At 37.6% G+C, this 16,495-nt stretch overlaps 1 protein-coding gene across 1 annotated transcript in view; it reads left to right on the forward strand.

Annotated features, from left to right (window-relative positions):
• Positions 1–350: 350 nt before the first annotated feature.
• Positions 351–16,495, forward strand: part of ubl3a (ubiquitin-like 3a) — a 36,064-nt gene continuing 19,919 nt past the window's right edge. The window contains exon 1 of the mRNA XM_044140103.1: positions 351–1,092. Within this exon, the coding sequence (XP_043996038.1) occupies positions 1,066–1,092 (27 nt within the window). The 5' untranslated portion in view covers positions 351–1,065. The remainder of the gene's footprint in view (positions 1,093–16,495) is intronic.

A 16,495-nucleotide genomic window follows, 5' to 3' on the forward strand; every position in this document is an offset into this window, starting at 1 on the left:
ACCTACATGTATTCATGTGACCTTCATAGCAAAAGTCCATGCAAAAGGAACTCAGTCAGGCAAATTCTGTACCTAAATGGGAAAATTGTTTACAGTCGAAATAATATTCAAATTTTTCAGTTAGAACAATTTTGGGCTTATAACCATCAAAATCAGCAGAAATAAATTCCAAAATATTAATTGCGTGTAAATGCAACGAGTTAAAATTTTATTTAATACTAAAATAAATTGTTTTTTGTTTTGTTTAATTTAACATAATTCGGTGTTATTAGAGTCAAATAACACGGACGAAAATATGTTGGAGTAGCTCATACAAAAGAAAAAAACTTTTCAGAAAAATAAAAACCTTATTTTGAAAGTCCATACCGGAAGCGCTATACCTGTCTAACGTAAAGAGCTTTACGTTAGGTTCAAGGCAGAATGACAGCTGAGAGTGTTGTAAAGGTGCAGCATTGCGGTCCGTAACAACACCGACAATTATCCACGCACTTTAAAAACAAGGAACGACAACATTTAAGCCTTTCACTCTCTTTTTCTGCCTCCACCTGGACGTTTCAGAGTGAAACGGAGGACAGCAGCCGTCATTCTTGAGGATATTTATATTCTCCTTCTTTGCCGACAGAGAGAGCGAGGGCGAGAGAGAGAGAGGAAAAAAGATCCGGATGTACCAGCAGTATTGTTTTTTTTCGCATGGCGTAGACACCTATCCTTCAACGGAATATTGTTGATGATTGGAGGGTCGAAAGAGGCCCTCGGGTCGACAGCTAACACCATTAACGTTAACGTCTCCTCGATAGACACCTATTGAAGGATTAATTAATGAAATGATTGTGCAATCATATTGAGGAAGAAGGTTTTATATACTGTCTTGACTACCTCACTGTTGTGACTGGAGAAAGAGAGAGAGACAGTAGAAGTCAGCAGGAATAATACATTGTGACTGTCTCCTGCCATAAACCCCACAGAGGACGCTTTTCTTCCACAAACACCGAGGAGCAAAAAGGGGACATTTGCTGTGTGAGAGCGGGGTGCATGAACGTGTGAGCACCAGAAAAAACCTTCAGAATGTCGGGCAGCACCTCAGCGGACACGGTGAGATAAATGACTGGATGTCAGTTCTGTATCATATAAAGCCAATAATTTCCAGTGGGGTTCCTGACTCTAAAAGCGCAACATAGAAGCATAGCTCATGGGTCTGCTTTTGTTACTGTGATTTCCAACTGCACTTCCTTGTTAGGCTCAAAGTTTGAGTTAGTCATGCTTTACTCAGTTCCCTATAAACGAAACATAACTTTTACAACTTGACCAATAGGGAAGGAATATTGTGGGTACAGTACAGTTTAAAGAAGCCATTGATTCTAGTTGTAAGGCACTCCACAAGTCTCCTGTTCTTTTATTTATGATGTTGAACTAGACCTTTGGTTGGACTATATCCTGTCATAAAAAGTTACAGGATGCACACATTTATAATTAAAAAAATATACAGTTCCTCAAACTATTGGGTTTTACTTCTCTGTTTAAAGCAGCTGCAAATTGAATATATAGTGCCTTCTGAAAGTATTTATGCTTCTTTATTGTTTCTTATTTCCTGACATTAAAAGCTCAAACTTCTCTGTATTTTGTCTAGATTGTATATGGTAGATTAAAACAAAAATAGTGAAAAGTTGAAGAAAAATTATACAAACATTAAAATCCATCTTTAAATTTTTGTTACTATGTTATTATATCCTTTAAAACAGCCAATTGCATCTGATTGCTGCAGAGATCATATATTTAGTCACAATAGAGCTCACTTTGTGTATAATTTAATTGCCCTGTAGATATAGTTGCTTTGTGAAGGCCCAATCTGTAGTATGAAGATATGGCAAAGTTTAAAACCGAGTTAAGTTTGAGACCTTTAATTGGAATAAACAGCCAAAAGGCCCACGGTCATTCTGGAGGGGCTGCAGAGGTTCACAGTTTGTGTGGGAGAATTTGTTGACAGGTCTTCTAGTTGTAGACGCCACAAATCTGGCAGGAAAAAAGTCACAGTTGAAATAAAGCCATAAGCCCTTGTTTGTAGTTTACCACAAGGTCCGTGACGCATCAAACGTGGAAGAATGTGGTGCGATCAGACGAGAACAAGGCTGACCTTTTTGGCTTCCATGGAACAGACTGTGTAGGAAAAGCTAACAGTGATCATTACCCTACATACACCGGGGATTGCAGTATCATGCTGCGGAGATGCTTTTCTGATCACTTGATTGGGTATAAGACTGGGCATTTTCATGAGTTTGAGTGGTCCACTCAAAGTCCAGAGAAAGTCCAACTTAGAATATGTAGTAATACTTGAAAATTGAAGTTCATAAATGCTCTCTAAACAATATTGGTGAAGTTGAGCTATGTTGCAGCCAAAATGGGCAAAAGTCTTTACCTTTCTGTTGGTTAATGAACAAAACATTTACAGAAGTACCTTGAGACTTGCAGCTGTAGTAAATAACAGTTCTAGAAGGGATGCAGATGGACTGAAAACAAATGAATGCCACACTATTCAGATTTTAACATTTCATAATTTTCCTTCCTGTTCAGATCTATTGAGTTCTAGATCAACATTGTGTTCATCCATTGTATAAACTTCCTCATAAAACGCCTTGTTGTTTGTGTTTATACTGTGGAAAGGTTCAAGGAACATGAACACTTATGCAAGATCTGTGAGTTATGAACTGTTTGACTCCTAAAGTCGCTGCTTTTTAACTTCTGTTGTAATGGTTTATCTTGGACATTTTCCTATGTTTTACTGGGTAAATGATTAATTGAGAAAGATAAATAAGTGACCTTTTGAAAATGGCAGCATTACTTTGAGGATTATGACAGTGACATTTCTGCTACATCAGAAAAAGAAGGTGATGTTTATCAGATAAGTTAAATAAAAGTATAATAAACTCCCTAAAAACAAATGAAGTAGTATTATTTGTGGTATTGGTATCACAAAATGGAATGCATATTAAAATTTAATAAACAGTTTCAGTAGTTTTCCTCAGTGAATCACATCAAACATGTTCAGTCACCTTTATTTCAGATTCCAATGTCTAAAGAACCGTTGTTCAGAAGTGTTCATAAGTTGAAATTCAGTGACACAAAATATGCTGTCAGGTTGTTTTAGTGGAAGAATTTTTTTCTCTGCTAACTATTAAAAGATATATACCTGTTCAGTTTTTTTCCAATTGTACTACTACGAGCTTTAACATTTCAAATGCCAATGGAGATCTGTGGAATCTGAAATAGACTGCTATGGCTTTTTCTCTTAGCATTGCAAGATATAATGTTTATTCATGGAGAAAATGTGCACGTCCAGTCCACATAGCATTGACCTTTTAACTCCCGCCAAACAGATAAACAATTGCTTCTCTAATCATGGCTGTCATCTCTTCACCTTGACATTGTGTTAAAGCATGCAGCACTGGGTTTCAGTTCAGCTTGTTTTTTCTTGTTTTTATTTTTCACACATCTCTTCCACATCATGGCTTAGTTTTTATTAAATAAATGTAGTCTCAGAAGAGATTAACCTTCAGTTGTCTTGGGGCTGTTTTCTCCCCTTACTTTAGAATGAATGGTAATTGAATCTTAGCTGCCATGTTACAACTTAGATGTAGTGATGTTGTGCTGAGTTACATGGTGACCTCTTCAGACCAGGGTCATCATCATCCGACCTAAGAAGACTCTTCAGACACTTAATGTCCATCTTCATGTGACATATTAACTTGCGTCACACCAGCTCTTCAACAGTGGTTGGTTTTATGAGCTCTCATCATAAAGATTGATGTCATGCTCACATGGGTAAGAAATGCACCAGATTACAGTCATAAAATGCATCCAGCTGGATTAAGGTAAAGTAATTCCAATCTGGGAGTTGCATGTCTGTCATCTTTGCTCCTAGCAGACGTTTGGCACTAAGAATACTGCCAGGTCTATGTTTAGAAAGGATAAACTGCGTAATGTGCCCCTATGTCAAGATCAGCTATCCCAGCTGTGCATGTGTTGTTGCCCGTCCACACTCAGCTGACCACCCCCACATCCCTCCCACCACCTCCCACTGAACAGCAGGTTCATTTTGTCGCCATATCCGAGAGCTGACCTCGGCGTTTACATGGTCCAGCCGGTGCAAAGGCATCTAATAGCAAAGCATGTGGATTTTCCACAGATTATGAGCTGAATCTTTCATTTTCTGATCCGTCCTGACTGACGGTCTATTCCGAACGACTCCACAAGAACATTATTAGAAGGTTCTGTTTTGCGCTCTGTGGAGAAGTGTAGGATTTGAGTATTTCCAGTTGAGATTGGAGAAATATCTGCTTTTTCAAACTTCTGTCTCTTTATCAATTTTTCAAGTCTCGTCGCTGTGAGCCACAATTTTTTTTCTCATGTCTCATCCAATTCAGCTGAACTTACCTGAGTCCTATTAGTGGCTTTATTATTTGATTCAAGTGTGATAAGGCAGAGACGCAGTGTGTGTTTTGTCCATCCATCAATCCCTTCCCAACCTCTGTAGAAATAAAAGTCTAACATTCATAGAAAATGTTACTGTTGAATTTGTGAGGATTTGTGGTGTAAGAAATCTACTTCTTTTAAAAGATGTGCGTATGGTGGCTGTATTATTCTTCTATTTATCAACAGTTAGGTGGTGACCAGGAGAGGGACTTTGAGTTTGAGCCTCTAGGGTCATTAAACATCACTCTAAATCTCTTACCAGCTGGGTTTACAGCTCTTGCTTGAATTTTCCTCTAAGGGGAAGTATCAAATTATTATTACGTAATTTGACATCAACACCCAGAGTAAAGTTCATTTACTTGGTGGTACATTCCTGAGTTCACTAGCTTCCTAGTTTCAAACATTGTTTATAATAGGTTTTATTCACTCCAGGTCATCCTGTACCTGGTTCTTGCTGTTAATATGCCCATGGCAGAAACATAAAGGTCAAGTTCTGCACATAAGTAAGACATTTAAGGCTTCTTAATCTCCAGAACAATTACTTCCCTCCATGGTGGAGCTCTGTCTATACATCAAATGAGCTCCTTGTGTTCCCCAAGGAAACTCAGGCAAATATCAGCTATCAGAATCTCACTGATCCTGTGCAGCTGAAATCGGCAGCAGATGCACATTCTCTTTCAATTTCCTCCAGCTCCCTTAGTCAGAAAAACCCAGTAGTATACGCATTCTTAGAAAGACTCTATGGAGTAGGAGTTAGAGTAGGAGGAGAGGAGACTGCTGGTGCCAAACACTGTGGGTGAATGAATCTGAGAGAAAGAAAAGAAGAAGGAACAGTCATTTCCCTCAAGAATGGAGGATGGGTTCCAACGGAGTGAAAAGAGGGAGGGGTGAAAGGATACAAAAACTGTGAAGAATAAGAGGAGGGGGGAGACATACCCCAGAAGTGCTGACAAGGTCGAAGTGTTCCCCATGGCAACAGGGGGTTGCCTGGACCGCAGGTCTGAAGGCAAGTATGTAGAGGAGGCACTGCAGGTATGTGGCAAGTATGAGAGAAAAGATCAGGGCTAGTGCAGACACATTAGAGGAATAAAGCACGTTTGGTTTGGATAGAACAGGATGAATGGACCATCAGGAGACATGATATCCCACAGTAAACATAAACCCCCACACAGAGTGACACGTATGATAATTCCTTTTCTACAATTTGATTTAATGTCAACTCATTTACAGTTAAACCCAAATGATTTATTCCCCTGGCAGATTTAGGTGTACTCCTGTTTTCTGTTGAACTACAATGTTTATTTTGACAGAAAATGATAGCTAAAGCGATGCTAAAAGGGTGTGAATTTTGAAAAGACAATTTCTCAGTTTATATTTTCGCAAAAATGGCATGTTGAAAATTATTTATAGCCTTTACAATAACTACTAGGAAGGTATTTATTGGGATAACTGTAATCAATTTGTTTTTATAATTGCTGATCTGCCTTTTGCATGCTTGTATTGGTATTTTGATTATTTTTGTAGTTACCTCTAAGTTTTTGTATTTGGAAGGCCTCCTTCCCATTCCATTAATATTTTACCTCCAGTGCAGTCTCTCTGTCAGATTCAACTTAAAAAAAAAAACAATAAGTTTTTCCTGTAAGAAAAAACTTATTGGTAAAATTGTAATTTTACCATAAATCTAGATCTGTCAAGAATAAGAAGGATGTTGGCGTTACTGCAAAACATGCTTCTGTTTATCTTAAATTTGATGGAGAAGTTGTCATCCACAAAACCAGAGTAAAAGAGCAACATAATATTTATTTTGGGACTGTATAAAACAAAAGAGAAGCCAATATTGCCCACAGTAACAAGAGCTAAGTTGACACAATAACACATCAATAACTCTGCAGGCAGGTGTATTTATTTCTTAATGCAGCGCTCCCTGTGGTCACATTTAATATTTTTCAAAAGATCAACAACAGCTTTCAAAGAATTAGATAAAGACTAGACTAAAGTCAGCCCTAGAGAAGATGGAACTTCTAGACTAATGTTCTTGACGAACAACAGCCGTGGGTACAGATGTTAGCATAATATTCTCTGAACAAATGTTATAAAAGTTTTAATTAAAAAAAAAAAGTTGTCAAATGTCTAAAGTCCTGTGACTCCAAATCTGCCGATTATTACATATTTGAAATTTGGCATTGGGAAGACTGTTGCCTTGTGTTTGAGGGGCTAAAATGTTCTGTCGTACCTCTTGGTCCAAATGAGTCAGGGCTCAGTGTCACCACCTACACAAATTAACATGTTCTCACCACTGCCCAAATGACAGTGTCTGACTACTACCCACTGAGTGAGCAATGACTGAGAGCCAAAACGCTTTACATCCTTTTTTTGATCACGCCTCAGTGAAAACCTACTTCAATAGAGGTTTGTCATTTTGACCGCAGACTTGTGTTTTAATAATTTTTTGTTTCTAATCTAATTCTTTTAATGCTTGGCAAATTAAGTTTGTTCTTTTTAACTCTGCCAACAAAACTCACAGAATAAAAGTCTTTTTCTTATAGACCAATGAGTTGCATTCTTTGCAGCCTGTGTTTTCTAATTTTTGAACATATTGAAATTTTATAGAAATTTAAACAGCATTGGAAAATTCAAGTAATGTATAGCCAAGTGAGTTTTGTATTGTAAAAAAAAGCTGACAATAAATGATCAAAGACCCTTGTCTTTATTCTTCACTCCTTCTTAAAATGGTTAAAAATACCCACAGAGATTAAATCTGGTTCATATGATGAGAACGTCAATACTTTTGAAGCAGGTTTGCTTCAAATGTTTGATGTGCTGAAGTAAGTGTGAACATCTTCATGAGATTCAAAGAGCTATCTGGTTCCTTCAGAAAGAAGATTAAAAGGTTCAAAGATGTTGAAATCACCCTTTCCACTGCCCAGAAATTAATCTGGCTATGGAGGAAATTCAACAAACTGGCAACATGCACAGTTCTAACCATCCAAACAACTTCAATCTGCCAGCAGACCGCAAGGCACTAAAATAAGTGTTGAAAAAAAAAAAAGACTCAAACGGTGTCATGGGACCTATAGCAGGCTCCTGCTGCTGATGTGAAAGTGCACGCCTGAATAATCAGAAAGAGACTGCACCAGTCTATTTCATGGTATGTGCACGAGAAAAACACTGATGCTTTCAAAGAATTAGATAAAGACTAGACTAAAGTCAGCCCTAGAGAAGATGGAACTTCTAGACTAATGTTCTTGACGAACAAATTGAAATATTTGGACAGCAAAAAAGAGGACATGTAAGCCAAATACTGCATTCAGAGAACATTACTTCATATCCACATGAAGGACTGGGCTAGAAGTGTCAAGGTTTTTAGATCTTTTGCTTCAGCAGGACAAAGGCAGTTCATCATCATAGAGTCCACAATGGTATATAAAGGAGGCTGCTTTTGGAAATTGTGAGATCATCTCTAAAGAAATAATTAAGCACAAGTATAACTTGACCCTGCAAAATGAAAGTGACTCAAAACATAACAGTAAATCCACCAAGAACTGGCTTAAAATTAGAAATGGAAAGTTCTGGTCTGAGTCAAAGACTAGGTTTTGACTTCAATGAGATTATTTGGAGTGACTTAAAATGGGCTGCAGATACAAGAAAACTGTGAAACATCTCACAGCTGAGAGTGAGGAGTGCGGCAAACTGTCATCAGATAGAAATTAGAGACTGGCCGATGGCTACAAGAAGCATTTCACTAAAGTTACTTTAGCTAAGCTAATTTTTTTCTTCAGGGAAAGGTTATGGTGTTGGCAGGGTTCTATGAAATCATTTTCTTTTCCTGAGATGTCTAAAAACTAAGATTAAACATTGATAACATTGAACATTTCTGGATAAGGCTCTGAATATTGTGTAAACTTTTCACATTGTTGTAAAATGAAGCACGTATCCTGAAATAATCTTGAAAGTTACATTTATTTCCACTTGTCACCATGCTTTTTAGTTTTCTGTTAATTTTTTGTGGTTTTAGCTTTAAACTTAGTGTAAACTTTTACTTGGAAATAGCTTAATGCGCTCTAAATCTATTGCGCGTAACACATAACTATCGATTACTATCATTGTGAGGCTGGAAGGTTCTCTGTGTGTGGTTCACAGTCTATTCCCACATTGACCCACCCCAAGCTAAACAGACACACACAAAGAGGCCAGAGGTCAGGGTCAGAGGTGAGCTGTGTGTTGGTCTGTGCTGACAGAACAATGGGACGGGGAATCCTTGCTGCTGAAAACAGCTCTCCGTGTCCTGAATGGCAACTTCAGCTTAACTCATCATGTGCGACACAGAGCAGCCAGAGATGGAGAGAGGTCTTCAGCCTCGGGTCGGCGTTTCTAACCGGACTTTGATTGACACATTTAAAGACGGTTGGGGCTTGGAGATCCACAGAGTCACGAGAGTGCCAGTTGGACGAAGCATGTTGGTGGATGTGCTTGTATTGCTGATGCCATGTGTTGGCAGTCTGAGTCACACATCAGGATTACGTCATGCTGCCCTGGTGGCGCAGCTGATATATCGACTCTGACACTGTCACATGTAGATCTCACAGAGCCATGGATAGTCTTGTTTGCAGCTCTGAAGGGGCAGGAGTTGTGCTGATTCATATTCATTAAAAATGTGCTAGAAAATTTGTGACATGATGTTGAAACGCTGACAGGTGGGGCCAGGCGGTAGATAAAACAATAGTTCAACTTCACGGTTGAACAGTAAGGATTTATTTTAATTAATGTGAATGGAAGAAAACATCTATGAAATGTTGTCGATCTTTTTGGTGGCTGAGGCCGTTCTGCATATTTCCAGGATGATTGAATTACATTAGGTTTTGAATCGACAGTACCTGTACCTTAACAAATCTTTCATCAGCATATTTGTCAGGCTTTTGGAACGACATACTGTCTCGCAGTCCCTTTTAATTGTTTTGAGTTAATTCAGTCTCATATTGATGTGTCCCCAGCACCAGCAGGGAGTCTCATGTAGACGCTCTGGTCTATCGACTGCTTTTGGAATAGTTCTTATGACATATGCTTGCCCTTGTGATGGTCATTTCAGCATGTGCTGCAGCATGTATATCCTGTCTTACCTTCTTCAAGAAAATGAAAGCCATTCTCCAAAGACGTATTATTACATACATCTCAGTATTATAGTTTCCTATGAAAGAGCTTTGTTTCTCTTAACCTTGATTTTTGGTTGATCTAAACTTGTAGCATGAAGGCGAGACACATTATTTACGATTAAGTAACGCAGTGATCAGAGGTCCAGTTGTGAATCTGCGCATTTCTTTCCCCCTGTGACACTCTCCAGGTCATTCCTGCAGGACCCCAAGGCATTTCCAGCCCATAAGGGATTTATAGTCCCTCTTGAGAGTTCTAAGTCTCCTCCTTGTGGGACATGCCCAGGAATCCTCCCAGAAAGCATCTTGAGCATATGTCCAAACCATTTCAGCGACTCTATCACCCTATCACTAAGGCTGAGTTGAAACACCCTATGGAGGAAGCTCATTTCAATGACTTACAACCAAGTTTTTCTTCTTTAGTTCATCATCCATATTTCACGACTTTAGAGAAGAGTCAGAAAGTGCTTAATAATGTGGAACATCTTTCTTAAATAGATTTCCTTTAATTGATCTCACCAGACAAACTAATTAACTCAGCTCTCTGAAATTAATTGTAGTGATTCAAAGAGCCCTGACACACAATACCATCCACAAATTAAATAGCACACCAAAAAATTTTATCTTTATGACACTTAAATCCAGGTTGCATAATAATTGTAATTATAATATTAATAAATTATAGAATAAGTCATATTCCTCTAGAAAATCTCCTTGTTTCATAAGCCAGTAAAAAAAATATTGCCATTAATGTCTTTGCCAAGGTTGAGGAATATGTTGAATTTAGGGAGAAAAAGCTTTCAAGAGGAAACATCTGGTACTTTTCTAGATTCTTCTCCTGATCCCTTTTGACAGGTTATTTACGTGGTATGTACTAAAGCTTTTTAAATTCACCAGATATAAAATGTGTCTGAAAATGATCCGATGCCTTGCGTGTGTAGCCTCCCTAAAAAAACAACGGAGGAGAGAAAAGTGGGACCATTGTTCAGTTTTTATGTCAAAGATTTAGACTTTGAATGTGACATACATGAGTGGGAGTGGGTGTGAGTAATATACAGGCGTTCTCTAACACGCCCACTCCTGCTTACTAAGCCCTTTAGGCCTGCAGCCTGTTCTGATCTGCCTGTGTGTGTATGTGTTCTGTCCACACCATTATGCATGTTCATATTTGCATAAAAACACAGCCAAAGCACAACCTGTCCTTCCTGTTGAGAGTGACGTGTTTGCTGTCGGCATTGCCGGCTGTGGAAACACCCACACTGGTTCGTTGTTGCTCCACATCGTTGTACAATCCGAGCTGCATCCAAGAGTTTGGATGGAACAAGCCTGGAAAAGTGTCATTTTCCTAGATCTGGAAAGGTATGGGTCATCAAAATAAATATATACATGCATTTCCAGACACTCCATTCCACATTTTTTCATCCTAAGTGTGGAGGTCAACTAGCCTTCTTTTGTTTCCCGAGGTTAAAAAGTTCAGGTGCCTTCTACTTATGATTGCCTAGTCCTGGATGACTCAGCATATATGCTTGCATCATAAATTTTGAAATGGAGCTGATCTAAACTAATTCAGATTCCAAAGCTTTGAAATAACCTTTAATTTGCAATGCCAAATTAATTTTATTGTTGCTTTTTCATGGTTTGTGATATATATGTAGCTAATAAACCTGCAAGCTAAACCAAACATTTTTGCTTAAATGTCCAAAATGTGACATAAACAAAACAAAAATCAAAACATTTGAAATGAGTTGTAATTTCACTGTTTAGGAACCCTGATCTAAGGGACCATATGGTTCTCCGCTCCTGTAACTGTAACATTTGATCCTTGTTAAATTAAAAATACCTAAAACTATATTACATGTGTAATTTATTTCCTCAAGTACTGTCCTAATTATGGTCTATAAACAGAAAAAATAAAATGATCAAACTCGGAGTTTCATTGGAAGAAGATGGCAAAAAGTTTATTAGTCAAGAAAGTTGTTTTTGGAGATAATTTGAAATGATGATTAATACTTTGATTTGAAAGTAAAAAGTGGAAAGGAAACTGGACTTGTGAAAAGGTCACAAAGTGACATGTTAAAAAAAAATCAGGACTAAAACAATACAATAATGTTCTGTGTATGTTGATTGGGCAGTATTGCAATTACGTAGTTATTTTTATTTGCAAATGAGTTCAAATTATTACAGCTTTAAAACAAAGTAGAACTTGAAATGTTTTAAAGCTACATTTAAAGTACAACTTTAAATGTTGCTTTAAAGCTGTAATCATTTGAATGTTTGTTAAGCAAAATACACAAATGAACAATTTTGATTACTGAATAGAGAACTGTCCTTGTGTGTATGTGTGTGTGTATGTGGAGGAAAAGTAGAGGATGGGAAGGGGTTGGTGTACTACCAGCTTAATAAAAGGGGCCTTTCAGCTGGACTGGAAACAATTTCCAGCTGAGGGGACATTTTTATTAAAGCTCTACTCTGCTTGCACACGCTATGAGTGTGTGTTTTGCGTCAGAACAGCCAGCAAGCATGAATCAAATGTCCCTTTCTGACTATTTTTTGGTACAAGTTGCTACTTCTAAATTGGTACTTAAAATATGTCTTGAAATTTGAACGTCCTGTACTTGTGTAATGACAGAAATAGAAGGACTAAGAAACAGGACAGACGTAAATTATAAAAACATTCAAGTAATGGTCAAACATAACTGACCTACTACACGTCACCAATAGCCTTTCTTTGCCCTGATTCTTACTGTGCTGCATTGTCAGTCATGAAAATTGTTTTTTAATGCACAAAAAACCCCCACAGTGATGCTACAATGTAAAGAAAAACTTGAATTGACTTTTACTGCTGTTTTGGTAAACAAGTACATCAAAATAAATAAATAAATAATGTGTAAATGTGCAATGGGGTTTAGCAATTTGAAATGCACCCCAGCTTCCTACATGGTGTCAGCATGAAGTGTTTTTTTCTAAAGGCATAACATTTTCTGTAGTAATTACATTGTTTAAGCTTGTTTAAGCTGGTGTCTTATATTAATGTTAAATTGACTAACCTTTGTCCAATCACTTTTGTCTCTTTGTTGGTTTGCATTTTGATTTTATTTAGTTGTGTTTGGACACAAATTCACAAGTGTATTCTGATCTGTTATTTCTAAAGTTAGACTAAACCTTACTTATCTGCTATTTTCTGTTGGTCTGTTGCATAAAATCCCAGTTGTGACATGTGCTAAGTGTGTCACAGAAAACTTTGTGGTCCTGTGACAAAATGTGTCAAGGAATATGAATAATTTTACCTGGCACTGTGTAGCGCAAATCACTAATCTTGAAGAAACTCTTTTTTTACACGAGTTTGAGGCTATTACACTAAATTGAATCAGATAATTTCAGTTTATTTCCTGCCTTTATCCAACTTTGGTGTTTTTGCTCCATTTTGCCTTCCTGGTATGACACATTTTGATTTTTGGACGTTCACACAGAGATCTTGGTAAACACAGTAGGAATAGAGAAGCAGAGGTCACAGAAGAGTTGAAGAGAGTTTAGAGCAGAGGGGGTTTCTCTCTCTCTTTCTCTCTCTCTCTCTCTCTCTCTCTCTCTGTGTGTGTGTGCATGTGGGTGTGTGGGTGTGTGTGTGTTGAAGAGCAGGGCACATGGACAGAGGGTATATTTGGCCTTCATGCTGTGTTGCACAAATTTGTCATTGCATGTGGGATGCTATGGAGCACTTTGACTATGAATATCTGTAATGATCCCGGCAGATATCCCGACAGGGCTTGTTTCTGTGTGTGTGTGTGCGTGTGTGTGTGTTCCTCCTTATCTGAACTAGCTTTCTGTAATGAAGCAGCGGATCTTGGACTACAATGATTGAGGGCTTTTAAACTGCCCAGGCTTTTCATTTTCTTGTAATGAAGAACAGTTGTGAAGGGAAGCAGCAGAATGTTAGCTTAGGCTGGAGACTTAAACCACTGAGATAAGTGATAGATCTGATTTAGCCAAATATTAAGTTGTAGCAGCTTTCCATGGTTTTAGAATTGCTACTCTAGGCCATGTATGCTTGTGGGTGTGTAAAATTAGCAGATTTTATCCAACCTTGGTGAGAAGTATTTAGATTTTTATTCCATTACAACTATAGTGTATTTTATTTCAAGTTTATTGGTTAGACCCACACAAAGTACTTTCAAATTAGAGTATATGCAACCAGCTGCCTTCAGAATTCACCTAATTAGCAGATAGTGAGATAATTTAATCTCTTTATTAATACAGTGGTTCTGTGGCAGCCTCAGATATTTGTTAGAGAACAGTAGACAGGTCAGAGATAAAGATGTAGAGAAGTTTAAAGCAGAGTTAGCTTAAAAAATAATCAATATCCCACTCTTTAAGTAACTTACAAAGTCCAGTTCAAATCATCATTAATATGGAAAGAGCACGGTACAACTGCAAACCTGCAAAGACTTTCCTGCATATAACTTGTATTCAGTTTCTAATTTTTACAGTACTGAGTGCAACATTATTGCATATTTTTTAAATGCCGCAACTATCACTAAGTAAAAGACAGCCTCCCCATGCTGGACACAACCTGGCTGGTGGATTTGTTTATTTGAGAGTCCATGCACAGAACATGCATTGTACCAGATTTAGCTCTAGGCTAATTTCATCCTGTATGTTTCCATACTTTTAGCTTCCTTGTAATGGAACACCACCACAGAGCTTGACTGCTCTGCTCCCCCTTTCATCACTGCTCTCATTCTTCCTGTTGTTGCCTCATTATCTAGAAGCCTCTACTGTAGCCACACAGAGAGCTTCCCTTTTCCTGTTGTGTACAATACATGATTACCAGAAACTCAAAACTAATTGGGAACTCTTAAAGGTTTATGTTAAGATATCCTAGACACACTAAACCTCAGCCTATAAACATTCCTGTTTTCCATGTTTTTATGCAAACATGAATGGGGAAAAAACTCCTAATGTCTGTGAAGAATTAGTTTGGCCTGCAGCAAATAAAATACTAAATTGTGTTTTTTAAGGAGCAGCAGCAATATTTTTTATTTCTTTATCACATTTTGGCTATCTCACATATAATACATCTAATGTTTTCTGTGTTACATATCATCTGCTTTTAGATTTTAAGGATTGTCCTGTCAGTGAGATTTCCTGTATAAATAAAGGTAAAAATTAGATCTTTTACCTTCTTTAATTTTTTTTCAAATATTATTTAATTATAATGAAAAGAAATTGGATCACTACAAGGAAGATTTGAGCAAAAATATTTTCTTTCTTGGTTTTTTTCCTTTGAACTTTCCCAAGATTAAGAAGTTTATATACATTTCGTAGCTATTTCACTTTTAAAATGTCGAACATTTGAGAAACATTAACGCCATCCTTTCACAAGCCTCTCACAATAGTTTGGTTGAAATTTGGGTGATAGGCCACTTTGCTCATTCACAAATTTGCACACAACTTTTCCATAGGACTGAGATAAAGCTTTGTGATTTTCCACTCGAAAACATTGACTGTTGCCCTTAAGCCACTTATTTGCTAATTTGGCAATATGCTAGTGACTCATATGTGCCTTGAATTTAATTTTCTGCCTTATGACACATTTCACTCCAGTATTTCAACATAATGTTTTCTCGTGATACCATCATTTTATTCATTGGAAGTGCACTAGTCCCTCCTGCATCCATGTAACAATGGTCATTTTTGCCTAGCAGTTTCGTTTTAGATTAATTAGACCACAGCAAGTGCCAGCAAGATCTGTGGTCCTGTGGGCATTTACAGACAATGATCTGTTTTTTTCTTCTTGCTCTTAAAGTCCTTTCAGCCTGTTTCACCAAAGGAATTTCACTGTGAATAATTACTTATTAAAATACTCCTGTTCTTAGTTGACTTGCACTTTTGGATAAATTTTACCCACCCAATGATAATTTGGACTTGTGGAGGTTCAATGTTTTCTTCTTGGTATTTTAGCTTTTTCATGATGTCACACCAGGAAGCACTCTCAGATGTTCTTCTTCTCAAGTGACATCATCATCCTCTGGATTTTCTAAATTATTGAAATACTGTAATGTTTGAAATCTGAGAGAGTCAAAAAAATACATTTTTTAACATATTCATTTTTAACATGTTTAAATCTGTCTTTTATTGATTTGAAAACATCACTAAACATTAAGCTTAATCACCATGAGGAACGAGTTATCTGTCCTGAAAAACCACTTAGAGCAAATGTTAGGGATAATAATATTACCGGTACTAAAAAATACTCTTTGGACAGCAGGTGCCTAAGTAGAGCAAAGGTAGGTTGCAGTTAAACATTTCCATGTGTTCAGAGAAATTTTCAGCTCACATGAACCTCATCGAAACAGTCAAGATGACTAGGTGGATACCAGACACAAGCTGACGTCAGGACTGAACCTGAACCTGACACAGCCCAGTTTTATAATTTCTTTCATTGTTTTTACTAGTCTGGTTATAAGATGTTGAAAGACATAGTAAAGAATCAGGTTGAACTTGAAAGAGCAGTAGGCCATTTGGCTTTCTGCCTCTGCTTATGGTTGAGCTCATGAGTAATAGTCCTGGTTTGTGTCCAGTGCCATCTGGTAAATTCCAGCACTGAGGGCAATTTAGCTTGCCAGTTATCTGTGCGTATGTGTGTATTGCACACTATGACATCCAATAATGCTCTCACATGTATACACACACACATTTTTTTCTTTTCTGCACACACTCATCATCACGTGAGTTGTGACTGCAGGGCAGTGCTCTTTTCTGAAGGAGAAAGGAAAATGCAGTGTTGTGGATATAACTGCTGTCTTGCAGCCATTCCTGTCCTCATCACAGATGTCTCCTCTGTCTTGTTACTTTGACATAAGACCTAAAGGTGCACTTTTTAG

Source organism: Gambusia affinis, linkage group LG15 (assembly GCF_019740435.1).
Source record: "Gambusia affinis linkage group LG15, SWU_Gaff_1.0, whole genome shotgun sequence".
NCBI lineage: Eukaryota > Metazoa > Chordata > Actinopteri > Cyprinodontiformes > Poeciliidae > Gambusia > Gambusia affinis.